Source organism: Seriola dumerili, unplaced genomic scaffold (assembly GCF_002260705.1).
Source record: "Seriola dumerili isolate Sdu_G_001 unplaced genomic scaffold, Sdu_1.0 BDQW01000003.1, whole genome shotgun sequence".
Lineage (NCBI taxonomy): Eukaryota > Metazoa > Chordata > Actinopteri > Carangiformes > Carangidae > Seriola > Seriola dumerili.
Genome location: NW_019174258.1, coordinates 6093693 through 6113328, shown reverse-complemented (window position 1 = coordinate 6113328; position 19636 = coordinate 6093693). Strand labels below are relative to the sequence as shown.

The window sequence follows — 19636 nt, the reverse complement described above, 5'->3', positions numbered from 1 at the left end:
TTGTTTCCCGGGGCGAGGCATGAGTAACTATGTGTGGCATCTGTCTAGTTTAAATTTAGTGTAACTGAAGCTAACGCTGGCTGCGCTGTATCAACATGTCAGAGGCTGCATTACACCAGAGAGAAAGCTGTTGAACTCCTGCATATAGTTCTACTTTTTTCTTTCTCTCTGTGGTCCCCTTTTACTATGAGGCGTGGCTTGCTACACAGGGATTAGGGTGGTTTGAATCCCATTTTATTTTAGGCTACCCCTCAAAGCTATACATCAGTTAGGCTAATACTTGGTATTGGCACCTCTGCCCCATGCAGTTTTTCTTGTCCCACTCCTGTTATATGTCTAATGATCGCATGTGACATATTCTACAAAGAGTTATTAAGAAGCAGTGATTGTTGCAGTTCACTTTATTTGAGGTGAACAATGACAGGAGGTTTTAGATAGGATATATAGGAAAAGGTTTGAATTAAGTTTTCACAAAAAAGAAGACTTGTGATGGTGCACATTCCCATTGAAGCCCATGTGGTTGAGTGGACCCTACTACATGGGTCAAAAGTGGAATGTGGACGATGTGGACTTGCCGCTGACAGCAAGGCGAAAAGGACATTACACACCAATTGTGGGTAGAGGTTTTAACCATAACCTTAACCATAACTGCTCATCAGTTTATGCACATTATGCTGAAAAGACTAAAGCACAGAACTGGTTTCTGTGGTAAAGATATTCTTGGCATCTTGTATAGACTTGTAGCTGTGAAAAAGACATCAAGGACAGGTTTTCCTACTTTAGTTATATTTTTTTTTCTGTATGTATATCTCTTCCATTTATTCTTTTTCACAGGGGAAATTGGTGTCTTCCTGTTTTCTCCTTGATTATTTCCTGCCAGTTTTTTGTGTTGTTTTGTGTCGGTCTGATTAAAAGCACGATAAAGAGTAACAGGACTGTTATGAGGTTATTCCCCCAAGCAGAGCAGATGGACCCTTTACTTGAGGACACAGCTTTTCTTTTTATCACCTCAGTACATCCTCTTCATGTATTTCACCACTGCATGCAACACACAGGATGGGAAGAGCCTGTGCTTGTATAGTTGTGTAGTTTATCTGTGTGAAGATGGGTCAAGGCCAGGACAGCCATACAGTTTATATACATTTATGCTTGGATATCATAGAACATTGCATGATAATCTGTACGTTGTGCATTTGTTTTGGGTCTCTACTAACCATATACTATATACTGTAGTATGCTCCTCTATCTGGGTCTCTCTTTGCTCCGTCTCTCTATCACACACACTGTGTCTCTCTCAGTTTCTCTCACACATAAAGGCAGACAAAAGCTCTGTTTTCCCTATCTGTCCCTCTCCTTTTTCTTTCTTTCTTTCTTTCTTTCTTTCTTTTTTTCTTTCTTTCTTTCTCTCCCTCTCTCGGCTGACTTTTTCAGGCACATGCACAGTCAGCCCTGACAGATTGTTTGAATGTCACCCCTGCTAGCAGTAGCCTCTGATGTTATCTGCTCTGGGTTATTGCAGGCCATCAAGCAGCCTGTGTTCGCCTTGGAGGCCAATCTTCTAATGCACTGTAGCTCTCCTACTCCACTGAAAACCAATACATACAGAGCAGAAAGTGTTCAGACCCCTTCAGTTTTTTCACATTTGTTGTGTTGCAGCCTCACTCAATACCCCATAATGACCATGTAAAAAAAGAATTTTTGAATTTTTTCCAAATTTATTAAAAAGGAAAAACTGACATATCACATTGAGTGGACATGGTTTGGTTGTCCTTCTGGAAGTTTCTCCCTTCTCCACACAGGATCTGTGGAGCTCTGCAAAGTAACCATTAGATTCTTGGTCATCTCTCTTACCAAGGAACTTCTCCCTGATTGCTTTGTTTGGCCAGGCAGCCAGCTCTTGGAAGATTGCTGGTTGTCCCAAACATCTTCCATTTAAGAATTACGGACGCCACTGTGGGAACTTTCAAGGCAGCAGAAATTTTTTGTAGCGTTCCCCAGATCTGTGCCTTGACACAATCCTGTCTCTGAGCTCTTCAGGCAGTTCCTTCCTCCTCATGACTAAGTTTTTGCTCTGATATGCAATGTCAGCTGTAAGAACTTACATAGACAGATGTGTGCATTTCAAAATCATGTCCAATCAATTGAATTGACCACAGGTGGACACATAACAAAATGTGAAAAAAATGTATGAGTTGTCTGAACACTTTCTGAATACACCATATGAATGATCTGGCAAGTTGTGTGCTTACATGCACACAAGAAACCACGTTATTGGAAGAAGCCAAGTTAAGCGATGCACACCAATTAGCTGGTTATTCAAAAACCTGTGTTTACTCACAACTGGTCTGTTACCAGATGTCTCCCCTACGGCTGGTATACTTGAAATGTATTTGTGGTATATGATGCTGCAGCTGAGAGGACTGCTTTTTTAGTTTTTACTCTATCAGTGTATAAATTTTACAAATAGCCTACATTTCATCTTGGGATTTTTTTCCTGTTTTAGTTATACTGTGAACTATGTTATTTTGAATACAACTACAAGTAATAATGTTTGTCCTGGGTTTTGTCTTGCAGATACATGCATGAAAAGACCCAGTAAAGCATATACATAAACAAAAACAAAAACTTTTTCCCAGAAATGTAGCTGTGTTCACTGGTTTTCCCATTGTGTTTCATTCAGATTAAGGAAACCAGGTTTCCTGTCTATATGACATTTAAGAAAGCAGGTTACTGCAAAAAGCAGATGCTAACCCAGTTTCCTAAGTGTACGTAAACATGCTCACAGATACAACAAAGATTAGACCTTCTACTGGGCCAGTAAATGTCAGACGTATCAGTGAATACAATGTGCAGATGCAATAGCATTAAATCATTTGGGCATACTGATTTTAATTTTTGTTGGAGTAAACCCTAGACATGGTGAAAAGCTTTGTTGCCATCAGTGATGTGGCAACTGTAGCGCGTAGCTTCATTTTTTGTGGGGTTCCCCAGAGGTCTGTCATGGCTCTGTTTCTGTTTTCTATTCATATGCTTCTTGTGGGGCATATAAGCCAAAGACACATCATTGAGTTTCATTTTTGTCGACATTCAGCTGATAAAACCATAACGTAACCGACACATTCTCCGTTATCTATCTTTGTCTGATACTAAGTGCTGAGAATGTCTGCCAATCAAATGATTCCAATTCAGTGATCCTTTTTGAATTACTAGTCCTTGTTCTTGCAAATATAGCTTTGTCATTTGATACTTGCCCTCACAAGAAGTGTCTCCCCCACATTTTTCAGACATCGTTTTCTTCTATTTTTATGCTCATAATTAGAGGGATTGTGTATTGAGTTCTGAGAGCTGCCAACACACAGATGACCTGCGTGGCAAGACTGTGCCTGAACACATCTTGCTTAGACACTGACACAGGATTGAAGCTGCTGTTGCTGCTTTCGCTACACAACCTGTGCAGACAAAGTTTAAGGTTGACTGGTGCTTTGGTATCAAGACCCCTCAGCAGTGGAACTCTAGGTCTAAGGGTCTCAAGCATTCAGAGTCAGGGCTGTCTTTTAAATCTGTACTGAAATATCATTCTCATCTTAAGTTATTTTACTTTTTCTTATTCGGTATTCATTTTCTGTTGTTTAATTACCTTTAATGCTACAATTTTTTTTAATGTTAATGCTAATATTTACTATTGTAGGTTGTAAAGTATTTTTATAAATGCAATTAAATAAAGATTATTATTATTGTGATTAAAATATAAGTGTTAACCTTTCCTGAGATATTTTTAGAGTACCAAATTAATAGATCCTAAAGGCAATTAGTGATGTGTTTGAAAGCGATCTTCGTGCGTTGGTGGGTATTTAGTTCAGGTGGTTACTTGGCACTCTGTGTTTATCCCATAATGTTATCTCGGCATGAGATTGTTAATTAGGAGCTTAATTTAGCTGCCGGCATATGTTAACATTGGCTTAGGCTGCCATTGTTAAGCCTCTTCTGGCTGGTGAGTCTGCTGTGACGGCACAGGAAGGCTTTTTGATGTAACCCTAACATAACATTACAGGGTAAGAAAATAACAAGGCTCTGCAGATGCCAGGTTAAACTTGAGATGCATACATCAGAATTCTGCTTTCATCAGAAGATTGCCTTATTTTCTGTCACATTAGGATTTCGCTCTTTCTCACTCTCACGGAATTTGATATGTACACACACCAAGCCACCTTCACATACAGGGATCACCAGTAGGTCTGGCACAAACCCAGTCAATAGTTTAGAGACACAGGTGTAGGCCAACCCTTACAATACGTGTGTGCATGTGCGTCACAGGCGCTGTGTTTAGAAAGGTAGGCAACCAGCCAGCCGCAGAGTTCTTGGAAAACCCAGGGGGAAGGATTTAAATTTGCTTTTGTGAACTCTGCTGGGAATCACTGCAAATATCTCTATGAACCCAAATGTTAACAATGCAAAATAAAATTTTTCATTCTAAAAAGGTTTTGGAGACTTTGTTTGCTGGAACATGCTGGACATTTTCTTTTTATTTAATTATTGTAATTTATTCAATGTATTAATCAAGGTACACACTCGTTATCAATGTCATGATAAAACTCTAATTTTCACTCAGTTCATTTAGTCACAGCCGAACACCACTTAGTTTTTAGTGCCATTACAATCCCTGCCCTGTTGTTACCATACATAAAAACAAATCCTAAAGAGTTCCACAAAGAGAGGTATTCTAATTTTAAATTTGGAAGAAAGAGCACTGGTGTCTGATTGGTAATCTGTATTTAGGTATTGCAATTGGTTTCAGCAAAGAAAAAGTTGGATTGGTGCATACCTAACTCAGTGCATAATAACGAGTCGATGCAGATTGAAACAAAAGTTTATCTTCCGTGAGAAGCACAACTGACAGAGATCTAAAATGCTCCGGAAACATTAAAAAAATGTTTCATTAGCAATAAGCATTTAGATGTTTCACTTGTTCTACAGATGACATATTTAAAAAATATCACATTTACTGATTTTAAATATGTTGATTGATTATTTATCTGCTTTACATGCCATTTATCCCATGAGGCTTATGGTACATGGCATGTTGGCACAGTTTTGTTGTGGTCTGTTGGTCAGCAGCTCTTCAGGAGAGCTGAAAGAGGAGACTTGGCTGAACACAAAGCCTTCTGTACAGGGGATGTAAGCAGAGCCTGTTCTAATCAACCTGCTTGCCCACCACAAAGGGAACCCTGGCTTAGGTTACCCTGTTGCTCCAGCACCACATGGTGTTGGGGCAAGTGGGTAACTTAAGACAGTAATATGAATTGGGGTGTACATACGCACACGTGAACACTCACCCAAATAAAGGTATACTCATATACCCATACAGTATGTGCAGAAAGACACAGGAAGGCACAGAGGCACAACCACAGGCACACAGGAACATATACACATTCAAACACCACCCACACACATACACATACACATGCACATGTACACACAAAGAGAGGTAGACAGAAAGATCGCCTGCAGGAACCTGCAGCAGCAGTGAGCTTGTCATCCTCTCTGGGAGAGAAAAATCCTTCCCTCCCTCAGTAGTAAACTGGGCTTTCTCAGAATGTGGGCCTGTGTGTCACTGCCGGTCACAGGACCCTGACACACTTTGTGTGCAGTGAGAGTAGGAGGGGGGAGGAACAAAGTCTCTACAGATTATCCCCCAAGCGAGAATCCCCAGGCAGTGTGACGGTCAGCCAGAGGCCTGTTGAGCTTTGTGTCGAGTAGCCAAAGTGAATGCCACCATCACCAGTGGGTCAGGCCGTTCCCTGTGGTTGCCTTGAGAACACACTGGTGTTTGTGGTGTGTCACAAACATCCAACAATCCGTGGTTCACCGAAACATCTCCCAGTGAGGCAAAGCTATTATTAGCTTAGGTACAGCAAAGCCTCTTAGAGATCTTTATTTAACCGGATTGGCTGTCTGATGTATGGACACTTGAGGAGTGTGTGACGCACCAGGCTTTCAGGAACAGTGCAGGGGCTTTGCAACCAAGGCCATTGATAAAACAATAGTACCATTACATCCTCTTGTCTCCTCTCCTCTCCTCTCCTCTCTTCTCCTCTCCTCTCTGACCTCCTTTCCTAAGGTGACTGTTGTTTGGCACTGACAGGGGGGTTTCCCACCACCCACCCTATTCCCCACACTGGAGGGTTTTAGGTAGCAGGCTAATCTTATCTCAGGGCGAGGAGAGGGCTGTGGGCCAGGTAACATGGTCGTCCCCTGTCTGACCCTCATCGGTGCAACGCTACCACTCTCTCCTCCATGTGTCATGATTGGTACGACAAAAGTAGAAAGGAGACCGTATGACTTTTTTTAAAACCTTCATCAAATAAGCATGAAACTGTTTTGTAACAGAGAGACAGAGCATTATGGCAAATAAAAAAATATCAATTTGACCTTTGAGTATGTTAAATTAATCTTATACCACTGACACTGTAGGACAACCCAGCTGAGGGATTTCTAATCTGTTATCTGAGGAGACTGACAGAGACAGTCCAGAGACAAGTTACTGCTCTTATTACTATCAACAGGCCAACACAGACATCTAATACAAAGTCCAAGACTCTCAGAGCATAATAAGCTATATGTCAATGTCATAAATGTTATCCACATAGTAATTATACAATACTATATACATGATGACTGAGCTGGTCACCCATTGCCACTGGTACCACTTGAAAAGATTTTTTTTAAGCGTAGCAGCAAAAGTTGTGCCTTCTTTGCAAACAGGTTATTACAGTATCTGTGTGCACAAGGTGAAAATTCAAAGCACACTGTCACACATGAACTGCCAACACCCAGGGGTCACCCTGTCTACATTAGCTTCTAGTGACTGCTGCTTTTTATTGCACATTGCACTGCCTATACCTAATTCAGTAATTGACACTTTTCTTCTTCTGTTTTGTCTTCATATAATAATAAGTTCTAAATAGACCATTGTCTGATTGGTAGCCACTTGATTAGTGTCCCCCTAATGAAGATTGCATCAATTCAGACAAAACACATAAGACATGATGATCTGCTTGAAATTTAAATTTACTCCAAATCGTGTCAGTTTGGGACTACAAACTGTGTACTGTTATTTAGTCTTGTTGTTTAAGAGCAATGTTTTTCATTGACCACATCCACTTAATAAACCAACTTAACACAACAAAACAACGACACATAAAGAGGAAAATAAAAACACAGTGCCAGATTTGCTAAGATAAAAGCCCTGGGCAAATATCACTGCGACTTTCATTCAATTTGCGCTCTCAGTTTGTGTGTGATTAGCACCCAATTTACTATGGCAGCAGCTTATTACTCAGTCAACACCTGGGATTGCTCTGCCTTGCCCTAAATTATCTGTATTGAATGTTATTTTGGGGTGATTCAGCAGAGCTAAAATTAGCTGACCAGGTTGCGTTTTTAGCTAAGCAGAAAACCAGAAAAGCACACTGCCAAATTCAGAAAAAAAACCTGCAGATCTGTATCATTTACTAGGAATTTGAATTTTTTTCTCTTAAAGTCTGGTGTATGTTGTTTGACACTGGCCTTGGCGGAGGTCTGCGCACTCTGAGTGCCCTTCTAGTCTACTGTTTAACCTGTAAACTCCTCATTAATCCCTACAGGTTCTACCTGCCACATGCTGTTGTTATTGGCTCTGTTATTGGCTTCTGTCACATGCTGATGCTGATACTTTTTGTGCCACTTTGTGCTTCCTCAACCAGCTCAATCTCCCTATATCCACTTACTTTTAACTTGTATGTTTAAAGTAGTAGTATGTTTAATGAAGCAACATTGTCATATATGGTGGAGTCCAAAAGTCTGCGACCACTTGTATCTTAGGAATCTGAGTTTGATTAATATGTTTTAGATTCTTTGCTCCTCATGTGCATTTGGGCATTCGTTGTTTTGAATCAAATGTGGTAAGCTCCACCATTCTGGCTCCTTAGAAAAGTTTAACAATACTCATATTGTCTTTATAAACTGTTTCTGCTGGTAGTATTGTACAAACATGATCACCTGGCTGTGCCTCTCTCTGAATATTGTCTTTTGATGTCTGTCCTCCCCTGAGATATATGGTGCAAAAACAAGTCATCAGACAAGTGAGGGGAGAGGAAGGCAGGCTGTCTCGACTGTTCTTTTCTTCCCATTCTGCATCTCCCTTCCCCTCACCATGCTAATTAAGTCAAATCCTGTGGCGGATTGATGGTTCGCCTGCCTCAGCCATTTAAAAAAGCATCTCAATGAGGACAAGATGTGAACATCCACTCAACGGTAGACAAAGTGTTTTAAACCACCTATAGACTTTTAAGACATGATAACTGTTATAATGCATTTATGTCTCTGCCCTCACCTCACTCCCTTTTTGTCTGTAATTCAAAATATTTTGAACACGTTTCTCTAAATCTGTCTCTAGGATAAGGGCTGTTAGAAGGAAGAATTAATGGAGTGTGTAAATTGCTCCTCTTCTCTGGCAAATTGTTTAATTGTGATTTATTTTTACTCCAAATAGAGTTTTTTTCAGAGAGAGAACATTTTGCAATCCAGAAAAAACAACAAAAACCACAATGGAAGAAATGCATGTCACTATAAAATTACAGGTGATGTTTCTGTTTTCTGTGAGCATGGTGTGGTGCACAGTACAGTGTAGTTAATGAGAAGTGGGCAATGTTTTGAAAATGCTCGCGTATGTGTTCCTCACTTAAGGTGTGAACGCCTGTCTTTACTGCCCTGCCCTTGTTTCGTTCTCACTTTTTCTTGCCTCCTCTCTTCCTCTGTTTTCTTCATGTTACTGTAGCTCCCAGGTCATCAGTGAGTGAGAGGATGCTTTGCTTTTTGTAATCTTCACAGCCTCTTTCTCTTCCTCTCGACTCTGTTGTCCTTCTCTTGCTCCCTGTCAGTCAGTCAGATGCTGTCGTCAGAGGATCCACTGCTGGGTCTTGTGACAAGCAGGCAGGGCCAGTGCGAAGCCGAGCAGCTATAAATAAAGAGCTTTCCGCTACTGCCTCTGTTGCTGCTGTTGGATATAGAGAGGGAGGGTAGAAGCATATTGTAGCTACACACACCATTCCCAAAACCCTTTTACTTTTTATAAACTTCTTTAAGACTAGCCTTAATGTCTGATTTGACAATGCTGTCATATTACTAGCATGTGGTTATCATTTAATATAAGAGAATCAAATATGGGAATTTACATCGACTTATTACCAAGTTATGGCCTATTTATCTGTTAAGTTAAGTAAAGACTTCAGTGTTGTGGTGGTGAATTGAAATACTTAATATAACTATTTTTACTAAATATTATAAAAATATTGACCCTGTTTAGAATGTAACAAAACAGTCTCTTATTTTTATGCATGCTGTTACAGTGGAGAGAAAGTGGTCTCAGACTTTTGGACACCACTGTACATTTTAGGAATATAGAGAAGTGTTGTGTAATGATTTCACAACCTTATCCTGTGTTGGCTACACTGTGGTTTTAGCTAAACTACATGTTTTATGAACGCCTATTGGCTTATGTTTTTGCCCTGGTCATTTTGCAATTTTCTGAATTTCTTCTCCTTTCTCAGTAAAGCAGAAATGGTTTTTATCATATCTTAAAAGGTCAAAGATAGGACAAGAGTGAAAGGATGGTATTACACGATGTTTGTTTCACAGTAGATTATATGAGATGTTTTTGATTTTTTTTAATTTATTTATGCTTGGTTAGGTGAATGGTACTGTACAAAAGTAAATGATGAGTTCTAAGTTGTGGCCTGTGTTATTCTGAAATCTAAACTGACAATGCAGATATTTTTGGACACATTTTTAATAGAAAAATAAAATATCAGCTCCTACTGTTCTAACATGAAAGTGGCTCTGCATGTGAAATTAACTTTTCACATTTGAAACACTGAGAGGGGCTGGGTGGGGGGTTTATTCCCAATGGGAGCAGCAGAGCATATCCAGTGGAAGTTTATCAATAACCTCTAATAGAGTAGTGCCAATGCAGACAAGGGGCTTTTGTCTGTTTGTTTGTGTGTGGGTGTGTGTGTTTGTGTGTGTACATGCTGCCTGTGCCGGATGACCTTTGGTATAAATAGCCTGCCAGCGCTAGCTGTGATGACAGCCGACAGCACGCACCGTTGTGTGAATTTGTTTCCTGAGTAGTGCTGTTCATCGGTTATCCCTCTTGGAACAATGCCTGTATGACTGCCTGCTACCCAGCAACACTCTGGCCTCTAATTTCCTGAATATGGGCTCAGTAGCAAGTGCAAACTCAGGGCGCAACCGCACATGGGTTTGTGACCAAATAATTCTTGCAGTTTGGCAACCAGAGGCTCAATTGTAGTCCTGGTGTAGTGCAGTGTTGGCTGAAAGAAAGGCAGAAGCAGGATGAATACGTTACTAGTAGAATGTTGTTTCAGTTTCCTCTTATCCCTTTTAAAAGTAACAGACATTTTAATAGGTCAGGAGGAGAATCCAGACTTGTCTCTGTACTGCTTCAGAAGAGGCAACACCTAAAATATCTCTTCGGTATCTTGGTTGCCTTTGGGGTTGGCAGTTTTGCCTCATAATCATGGTTTCATTGTCCTGGACTGAAGAACCAGCACAAGCCAATTTTAGGTGAAAATAATGTCATTATTCCTTTTTCACTGTCTGTTGCATTTGTGAATTTGTTTTTTGACTGATGGGAAGGATAAAGCATGGGTTTGATACAAATGATGGATGTGTTGGTTGTATGCTTACTGGTGTTTTTGCTTGGTCTGCACAAACACAACTCTAGATGTGCCACTCATAGGCGCAGTCTCATAACTGATTGCATCAATGTGTCTTGTGGAGCTGCCATACATATGGTATAGTCTTTTGTCCAAGGTCACTCTTGCAGTTTTAATCTTGATCTCATCAAGAAGTTTAAAAGCTTGTGTTGTTGATCAGGATTTTGCATCAACAGTGTTTTTGTTCTTCATTAATTCAGTGAAGTCGAACTAAGAGACATTGAGAAAAAAAAAAAAAAAATAACAGAAAAATATTCTCCAGTTTGCTGTATCTTAATGTTTCCCTCCTTTTCTTCTCCTAGATCTGGAGCCTGATGACAACACATCATTCTACATCCTAAATGTGGGCCAGCCCCAGGCTATGGTCACTAATCACCAGTCTATTGGCTTGCCTCGTCATGGCATGCAGTCTCACTCCCAGGTCATCAACACTTCCCAACGCCTTCAATCACAGAAACCAGGATCTGAGCCTCCAAGCTATGAGCCACAAGACTCCAAGTATGGCACCTCCCCTCTACTGCCCTCTGCTCCTGTGGAGGCACCAAAGGCCTTTGAGTGCCCCAGTATCCAAATCACCTCTATCTCCCCTAGCTGCCAGCAGGAGATGGATGCCAATGAGGAGGATCTGAGGGCCAATGGCCCTGATGGGGACTACCATGGTGACAGGCCCCTGTCCAGAGACCACCTGTATTTGCGGCTAGACCACTCATACCGGGACTCTTCACTCAGCCCCAGCCCATGCAGCAGCCTCTCCTCTAGGAGCTGGTTCTCTGATGCCTCCTCATGTGAATCATTCTCACACGTCTATGATGATGTTGACTCCGAGTTGAATGAAGCAGCTGCCCGGTTTACCTTAGGCTCCCCCCTTACTTCCCCAGGCTGTGCCTCCCCTCAAACTGGTGGTGGAGTTCTGGAGGAGCAGCCCCATTGGCAGCACCACCACCCCGCCTTTGTGCACCACTCCCACTCTGTCAGCCTGTCACCACGACAGTCCCCCTGCCACTCGCCACGCACCAGTGTCACTGACGAAAATTGGCTTAGCCCTCGGCCACCTTCCAGGCCTTCCTCACGTCCCACGTCACCATGTGGGAAGAGGCGTCACTCTAGCGCCGACATCTGCTATCCCGGCTCATTGTCTCCACATCACTCACCCACACCCACGCCAGGACCTTCACCTAGGGGCAGCGTTACGGAGGACACCTGGGTTGGCAGTCCCTCTGTAGGCATGTCGCCCTTCCAGTGCTGCCCATCTGAGGCAGACATCCCATCCAAGACAAGGAAGACCTCACAGGACAGAACAGCTATGCAGTCTGGGAAAGGGGAGCTAGGGCTAGATGACCAAGGAAATATGTCACCTAATCTAGACTCTCCCTCAGATGAGGCCATGCACAGCCTGAAGAAGGATGGGCCTGGGGAACAGTTCCTCTCAGTCCCCTCCCACTTCTCATGGAATAAACCCAAGCCCGGTCATACACCTATATTCAGGTAAATTCGCTGATGTTGAGGAGAATACGCAGAAAAAGGTGGAGGACAATCTTTTCCAAATTCAGCCCCATCTTGCAGTGTTCTAATCCAGCCAAAGCAAATGATTCATGCAGATGTAGAAGACTCAGTGGGAGATGAAGTGCCTTTAATCTTTTCAAATGTCAGAGTTGACTGTTTTCTCAACTGGCTGAAAGAATTTTCTGTTGCAGTCACTTTGTTGTATTCTACTTCCTGTTTGTATTTGAGAAAGACTTGGCGACAGTTGTGTTGCCAATATTTGCGAGGAATAGACTCTTTGATGGATGACAACCTAAAGCTTGAAGGTGTTTTAAACTTAAGAGGCAAAAACAGAAGGTGATATGCTGATGCCAGCATTATCAGTATTTTTGTGAATTATTAATGCAATCACCACTTGGCAAGACAGCATGTATCATCAGTCTTAAAAGCAATTAGTAGGCTAAGGCTAAACAATAGACCTCAGTGGTGAATGTTTTTATTGAGTGTTGTGAGCTGTCATAAAGATTGAAAACCCCTTTTGATCTAGGAGGGAAGCGTAAACATTGCAGTGCAGTAATTTAGTATCAAATAACATTTTAGATGAATAATAGACCTGTTGATGGAACTCTGCAGATCAATGTTCAGTAATAGGGGATTTTGAGCTTTGTATCAGCAGTATAAATCTGACTAAGTTACATCGTGGCGTAATACAAGTTTATTAGTGTGCGAAGGGAGTCACAGGGACGCACACCCACAAGTCCTCCAAACATACATACATGTGCAAACACACAGGCACAATCCACATTCACTCCACATTAAAGAGTGATGGTTGCAATCAGAAACTCATAATGGAGTTTTTTAGGAGAGGAGTCTGCTGTCGGTTCTTCAATGTGTGCAGCAGATGAAGACGTGGCCTTGTTTGTGTGCACTGGCCCCTAGCGCTGTAAATCAGCACAGGGCACATATGGCAAGGGGGGCAAACACATGCATGCACACACATGTATAGACATAACACAAATGCTCGCTCACATAGACCTAACACTCTCCAGACAATAACAGGGTCAGCTCTGATGAGTCACCATTTGATCTTTGCATCCTTGCCCTGGTAAGTGAAATTTCTGAAGAGAGCCACAGCTAAGACAGTGACAGAAAAATGTCCACATTGCTGTAGAGTTAAGTGCTATATCATGAAAAACACAACAGGTACTTCTTTTTGCAACAATGCTGTTTACTGTAATTGTGCCCTACAAGTATTTCCTCATAGCGATCCTTGCTAATGTGCTATTGCCCAACCTGCCTCCAGTAGTCACTAGCAATGGCATAAAATATAGGGTAGAACTAGCTTTCCATTTTCACAGCAGACAGTCAGGTCAGGTGAGTTCCTGTCTGCCATGAGATAGATGATTGTTAAGATGTCTATATGCAGTCATATGTGTGTTAGTGGTGTTTTGCACAGATGGTCCAGGTGGAATCAGTGGGATTGGGTTAAAGTGGGTGGGATTAAAAATTGGGTGGGTGTTCAGATGCTTGTTTTTACAAGGAGCCTGCTCATGCACTATTCCCTGAGCTGTGTATAATGAGATATTAAATGGCACTTGTATGAGTTGGTTGCCAAAAGCTTTATTTGAACAAAAGGGCAGTATTATTATTATTTGGTAAATGCAGTTAGTATAGCTCCAGTGAGTAAACAGACACATGACTAGAATTTGTTAGTAGAAAAATAATCTGGCAAGTAACCACTATATCACTGGATTTAAATAAAAGTAGGATAACTTGTGCGATGAGAAATCCAGTTTCATTTGATGAAGCAGCAGGGGTACTGATGGTATTAATAGTTGGAGGTTGTATGTATGCCTACTGGTACACCATAAGGCAATCAGTAAAGGCTTTGAATGGATTTTCAATATGAAACTACTGATATGTTGCAAGAAAATGTAATTTCTTTGTGACTTAAAATGTGACTGACCCACACATTCACACAATGTATAGCTGCAAAATTACCTAATTCATTGGGTAGAAAGGATGCTAGAGGAATGATGAAGACTTTAGAGAAGACTAGGTTGTGGGAATGTGACTGGACTTTGAGCCCCTACTCTATGGCTTAGACATTTGAGAAAGGTTATGCTATGTCAGGACATAGGCTGCCGCTCCTGCTGTGCTCCATCACAAAGATCATATTTCCTCTGTCTTCCTCTACTCCTGTTACCGTAGCAGCCATGCAAACCCACACTTCCTGGGTGGTTATGTCATGCCTACTGGGAGGAAAACATAAGGGTGATGCCTCTATTACATTGTGTTAGAGCGTTTGATCTTAGATAGAGCTTCTGTCAGGTGAAAACCATATTTGAACATCAAACGGAAAAGGACTGAACTGAGTATTTTGACATTGCAACATAGCACATTATAGCACACTGTACGTTCATCATGGCACTTGCTCACCACAGTAATAACCATATGGTAAATCATAAGAAGAAAAAAGCTAAACACACAAGTGCATAACAGCTGTTTGTGGTATATGTGCCTGTAATCATGTGGGATTTTCTCAACCTGGCAAGTTAGTGTTTATGTAACAAGTTTTGACCTAAAGTGGTTTTAGGGGACATTTCCATGTCATATGTGGTAGGAGAATCTCCAACATGTAGCTCAGTTAGATTTCAAACCACAAGGCTTCCATGAACTGCACAAAATTTCTACAAAATATCAGACACATACCTTTTCATTCCAAAATGCAGCTTCTCCTTTGGATTTAATGCCAGTTTGTTGGCAGTTTATGAAGTTTAATGGCTCCTGTGAAAGCCTAACTCACATGTGTTTAATTCAGTCTGATCAGATTGGTTTACACGTAGCCAGCACTTGACAGGCATTTGGAAAGGGTAAAATTAGGGGAGTCAGCCATACTGGCAAAAACTTAGCAAACTTTCCCTTAAAAATTATTTGTACTGTCAAATATCTGTCATGGAGTTTAGACTCAGTACGTTTGCATGCTAGGAGCCTGTAGTGTCTTGAGTAGAGCCAAATAAAAGCTTATGCCACCATGTGACAGGGTGCACAAAGAGCTTACAGTGGTTAACGCTGAGGCAGAGATCAGTGTGTAGCATAGAGTGTCTGCCTCTTAGCTCATGAGACAGCACAGAGTCAGTTTCCTTACTCAGGCCTAACATGCAGGGCAATAGACTTAGACACATGAACATGGACAAAGTGGGAGTGTGCATGGATACACAGACATACATACACAGTTTAATTTATGATTGTGTATACTGACGTGCTAAAAAAACAATGGCACTTTGCAACTGCTGTGAGACAAAACACCTGGATGACACAGATATAGCTTGTGCTGCCCTACAGTAGGCCTCTTGGATCATGATTAATTAACTGTGTACACTATCAAGACATTACAAAGGTTTACATTGTGGCTTGTTCTACAAGTGAAGTACTTTGTCAGGTTAAACATACAATATGCACTGGAGTTCTGCACAAATATTACAGAGCAGAATAAAAAAGGAGACTTTTGTGTGGGGAAATATTAAGTAAACTAATAATATACTGTAAGCCAACCAAAACCAAACTATGGATGAGCAATGTTCTGAAAATTTCTTTTGGTAGCATTTGAAGCTAATAAGAGACATAGATGTGAAGATAATGACAAACAAAAAAATAGTGATAGTTTGAGTTATATTCCTAATGAGGTATATTTCACTATAATGAAAAACATTTTAGTTAATTGTGAGGATTGTTCCTAAATATGATAAATATAATTAAATCAATTGTAATCAACAATATTAAATATATAATATTATTGGAATAGGTTGCGGCTTGGTTGATGCTAACAGCTAATGCCAGTGTTTATAGTGTTTTTCTGGGGGTAAACTGATCTAATGCAGTAAGATGGAGAGACCCAGTTTCTCTGTGGAGAAGGCCACTGAGTGTTTTATTTTCAAGTGCAGCTGTTCAAATATGATTGTAGCCTAGCCAGATTTTTTTTTTTTTTTAAATGAGACAGGGAGGAAAAACGCACAATGCAAGGCCCTGTGGTGCACTACACATAAAATATACACTAGTACAGTATACAGTCACACCCACACACACAGTAATTTGCTCAGGGTCTGACACACACTCATCTTACCACCCAATCACTGACCCACACAGAAGACTCACAAAGAAAAGTCCCCCTTAGAATATGATTCACCCTTAAAGTCTTAAGTTGACCTATTACAAGTGCTATGTCTAAGAAGAGGAATAATATATATGGACATTCCAGTGATTCATTGTCTGCTGGGGCTATGTACACAGTGAATTATACCCCCATTTTGCACCTATTATACTATCTAAGACCATGAAAGGGGAATACCACCATTTCAGCTTTTGAATGCTTTTGAGACAGTGGTAAGACAGGTTGTTGTCATCAGCCATGAAGTAGAGAGAGTGATTGTTGTCCTGCTTGACCTTACATTGTGGTGTCACAGTTTTAACACATCTGTACAGAAGAATTTGAAATATGGAAAATATGAAGGTGTATCTACCCAAACAGAGTTTCATAGGAAATTTCTTACTGTTAAGGCCGTTAAAATGTCCTTTCTTCATCACTGATATGATTCTGTGCTGTCGTAGTCTGAAGCTTCAGGACAGATTGTTCATATTTATAGTCATAATTACCATAAACACATTTCTGTTTCAAATGAAATTTTGAGCAAATCTTTTGCAGAACACTGTATTTTATAATAGTTTCATTGCAAAGTTTTAATATACTCTTCTTGTGTGTGTGTGTGTGTGTGTGTGTGTGTGTGTGTGTGTGTGTGTGTGTGTGTGTGTGTGTGTGTGTGTGTGTGTGTGGTGTTTTCTCCCCAGGACCTCCTCACTGCCTCCTTTAGATTGGCTGCTGCCAAGCCAGTTTGGCCAATATGAATTGAAGATAGAGGTGCAACCCAAAGCCCACCACCGAGCGCACTATGAGACAGAGGGCAGCCGAGGAGCCGTCAAAGCAGCATCTGGTGGCCACCCAATCGTGAAGGTAATGTATTTGGGCATTTTCATACACATTTGAGTTGCTGTACTTACTGCTGCTCAGCCATCAAAGCTCTTTTACAGACCATACATTCAGTGTTTTTGCTCCATTAAACAAAATTTGAGCACTGATGTCTGTACCATACTGAGGATTAAATTCCCCTCTGAGGTCATGACTGATTTACTGTCTGCGTTAACATAATGCTGGCCGTGCATTAGTTAAGTTTGTCCCTGTGCACTGAGCACTTATCATCCAGCTCCCTCTGCCAAGACATCAACTCTTGCAGCCTTCGGTGATGAAATCAAACAATCAATTTGCTGAATGTAGCAGCAGCTTCCTGAGAGGCTGTTTTACAGTTTGCAGGAATTGCCCTCTGCATGTGACTGAAATAAGTTTTATCCGCAGTTTGTACATGTAAACACCCATCACACTTGAAACAGAAATGTCAGTATTTGAATATTACTGATGCATGCAGCAGGATGCTGCTGAAAATCCTCTCATCTCCTTTTCACAATGACTTCAACATCCATCTGTAGCTGTTACTAAGACTAATGCTGCATTATTGGACTATATTAGGAATTGTACAGCCTTACAACTCAAATATCAGCTGGTTGTTGTAAATGATCTTTAGATTTAGGGTTTCATGTTACATATTTGCATGTGTGGATTGTCATGTTGATCCTCTCCCACAGTAATACTGTCAGTCAACCTGTTGAAGCAGGAAGACAAGCAGGCAGGCAAGAGAGCTGTCACTATAGCCCAGTAAGCTGCTGTCATTTGATAGCACCTGCGAGAGACTAGGTGAGCCTACGTAGAGCTACGGCTACTCTTCTCTCCGGGAGAGTGAGAGAAAGATAGAGAGAGAGAGCAATAGCGGAAGATTTCAGTCTCATTAACATTTCAAGAGGCCGTTGACAAGCTTCCTTTGTGTGTATGATTAAGGCAGGGCTTTAGAGCCGGGCCATGACCAGTGTTGTGGAACCTGACAATGGCTGAGTTCAGACTGACAGTTCGGCCAGCTGACCAATCAGCCCAATAGGATTGCTGAGTACAGTCCACTATCCTCAGTACATGTTGCACCCTTGTATCTACTCTACTAGCATTGCAGTGGTGCCTATATTTTCTTTGTCAAATTTGACATTGTAGAAATTAATAGAAATTTTGTCTTCAAAACCAAAATGTGGATAAATGTGGATGAATGGATAAATCTTCAGCTTACTGCCACTGTTAGGTTTTGTTTGTTCATTGCTCTAAATACAGTATATTATCGGTCCCAAGTGCACTTCTGTGACACCGCACATGAAAAGTTAGTAAGAAATAAACTAGAAAAAAGGGATGAAATTATATCTAAATGTATTATACTGTATTCTATCTATGGTAAGATGTGTTAAAATGCATTGAAAGCACAGCAAAATCTTTGTGTAATTATTATTATTTTTGTTATTATTGGGTGTGGCTAACTTTGGTTTTCATAGCTTGGGACTATGGATGGGAAGTAGGTTAGTCCTTAGGCTAATTTAGTCACAGCTCATTATGAACAATATGCACAAGATATAACAATTAAAAAATACAACGATGGAACACAACATTTCCTGAAACAACAATGAAGCCCAAATTACTGCCATTTGTTGCTTTAGAAACAGCCTATGTCCTCATGCATTCAGTCATGCAGGCTCCCTCCAGGCCAATCATTAACCATTTCAACCTCAGTTAGACCAAGATGCTATCCTGCCATATGTGACAATGCATAATTTAGCTGTCAGTTTTTTTTCAACCAGGCGTTTGCCATGCTTGCCCTCATTCCTCACCCCAGAGGGAATTGTTTAGTTATAGCAGTTTCTTGCAGGAGATAGCAAGTAGAGAGCTTATATCTTAGGTCAGACGAGGCAATTTCAAAGTTGATTCCAAACCCAGCTGGAATCTGGTCTACAGTAACCTACATGCTTAGCCCTGACAGTCAGTCAGTTTGCCGTTAGGATGAATACAGCAGATTCTGGTTGGTTTGCTATAGATAGAGATATAGATATAGATATAGATATAGATAGCTGTTATAGACATTCATTAGCTATATGGTGAAACCCCCAGTGCTGATAATAAATATCAGATGTATCACTGCTGGAACACACTTTCGTGATCAAATTGACAAAGAGCAATAGGTTGTCAAGGACAGAGCGAGAGAAGCGCAGACAGCATTTGCTTGTCATGAGCAGTGGTTTGTAGAGCTCTGTGCACAGAGAGAAAATGTGTGGGTGAATGAGTTTTATGAGAGACGGAGGGAGGAGCAAGTGAGTTTGATTAGGAAGTCCATTTTTTTTGTTTGATTGTGGAATATATGCTATAGCAAACTACAGAAATCTTAATCATTCTTTATACAGCT

At 40.9% G+C, this 19636-nt stretch overlaps 1 protein-coding gene across 1 annotated transcript in view; it reads left to right on the top strand.

The window, feature by feature from the left end:
• LOC111218909 (nuclear factor of activated T-cells, cytoplasmic 3-like) overlaps nt 1-19636 on the top strand; it is a 61704-nt gene that overhangs the window by 8988 nt on the left and 33080 nt on the right. The window contains exons 2-3 of the mRNA XM_022741391.1: nt 11078-12260; nt 17103-17265. Of these exons, the coding sequence (XP_022597112.1) occupies nt 11078-12260; nt 17103-17265 (1346 nt within the window). The remainder of the gene's footprint in view (nt 1-11077; nt 12261-17102; nt 17266-19636) is intronic.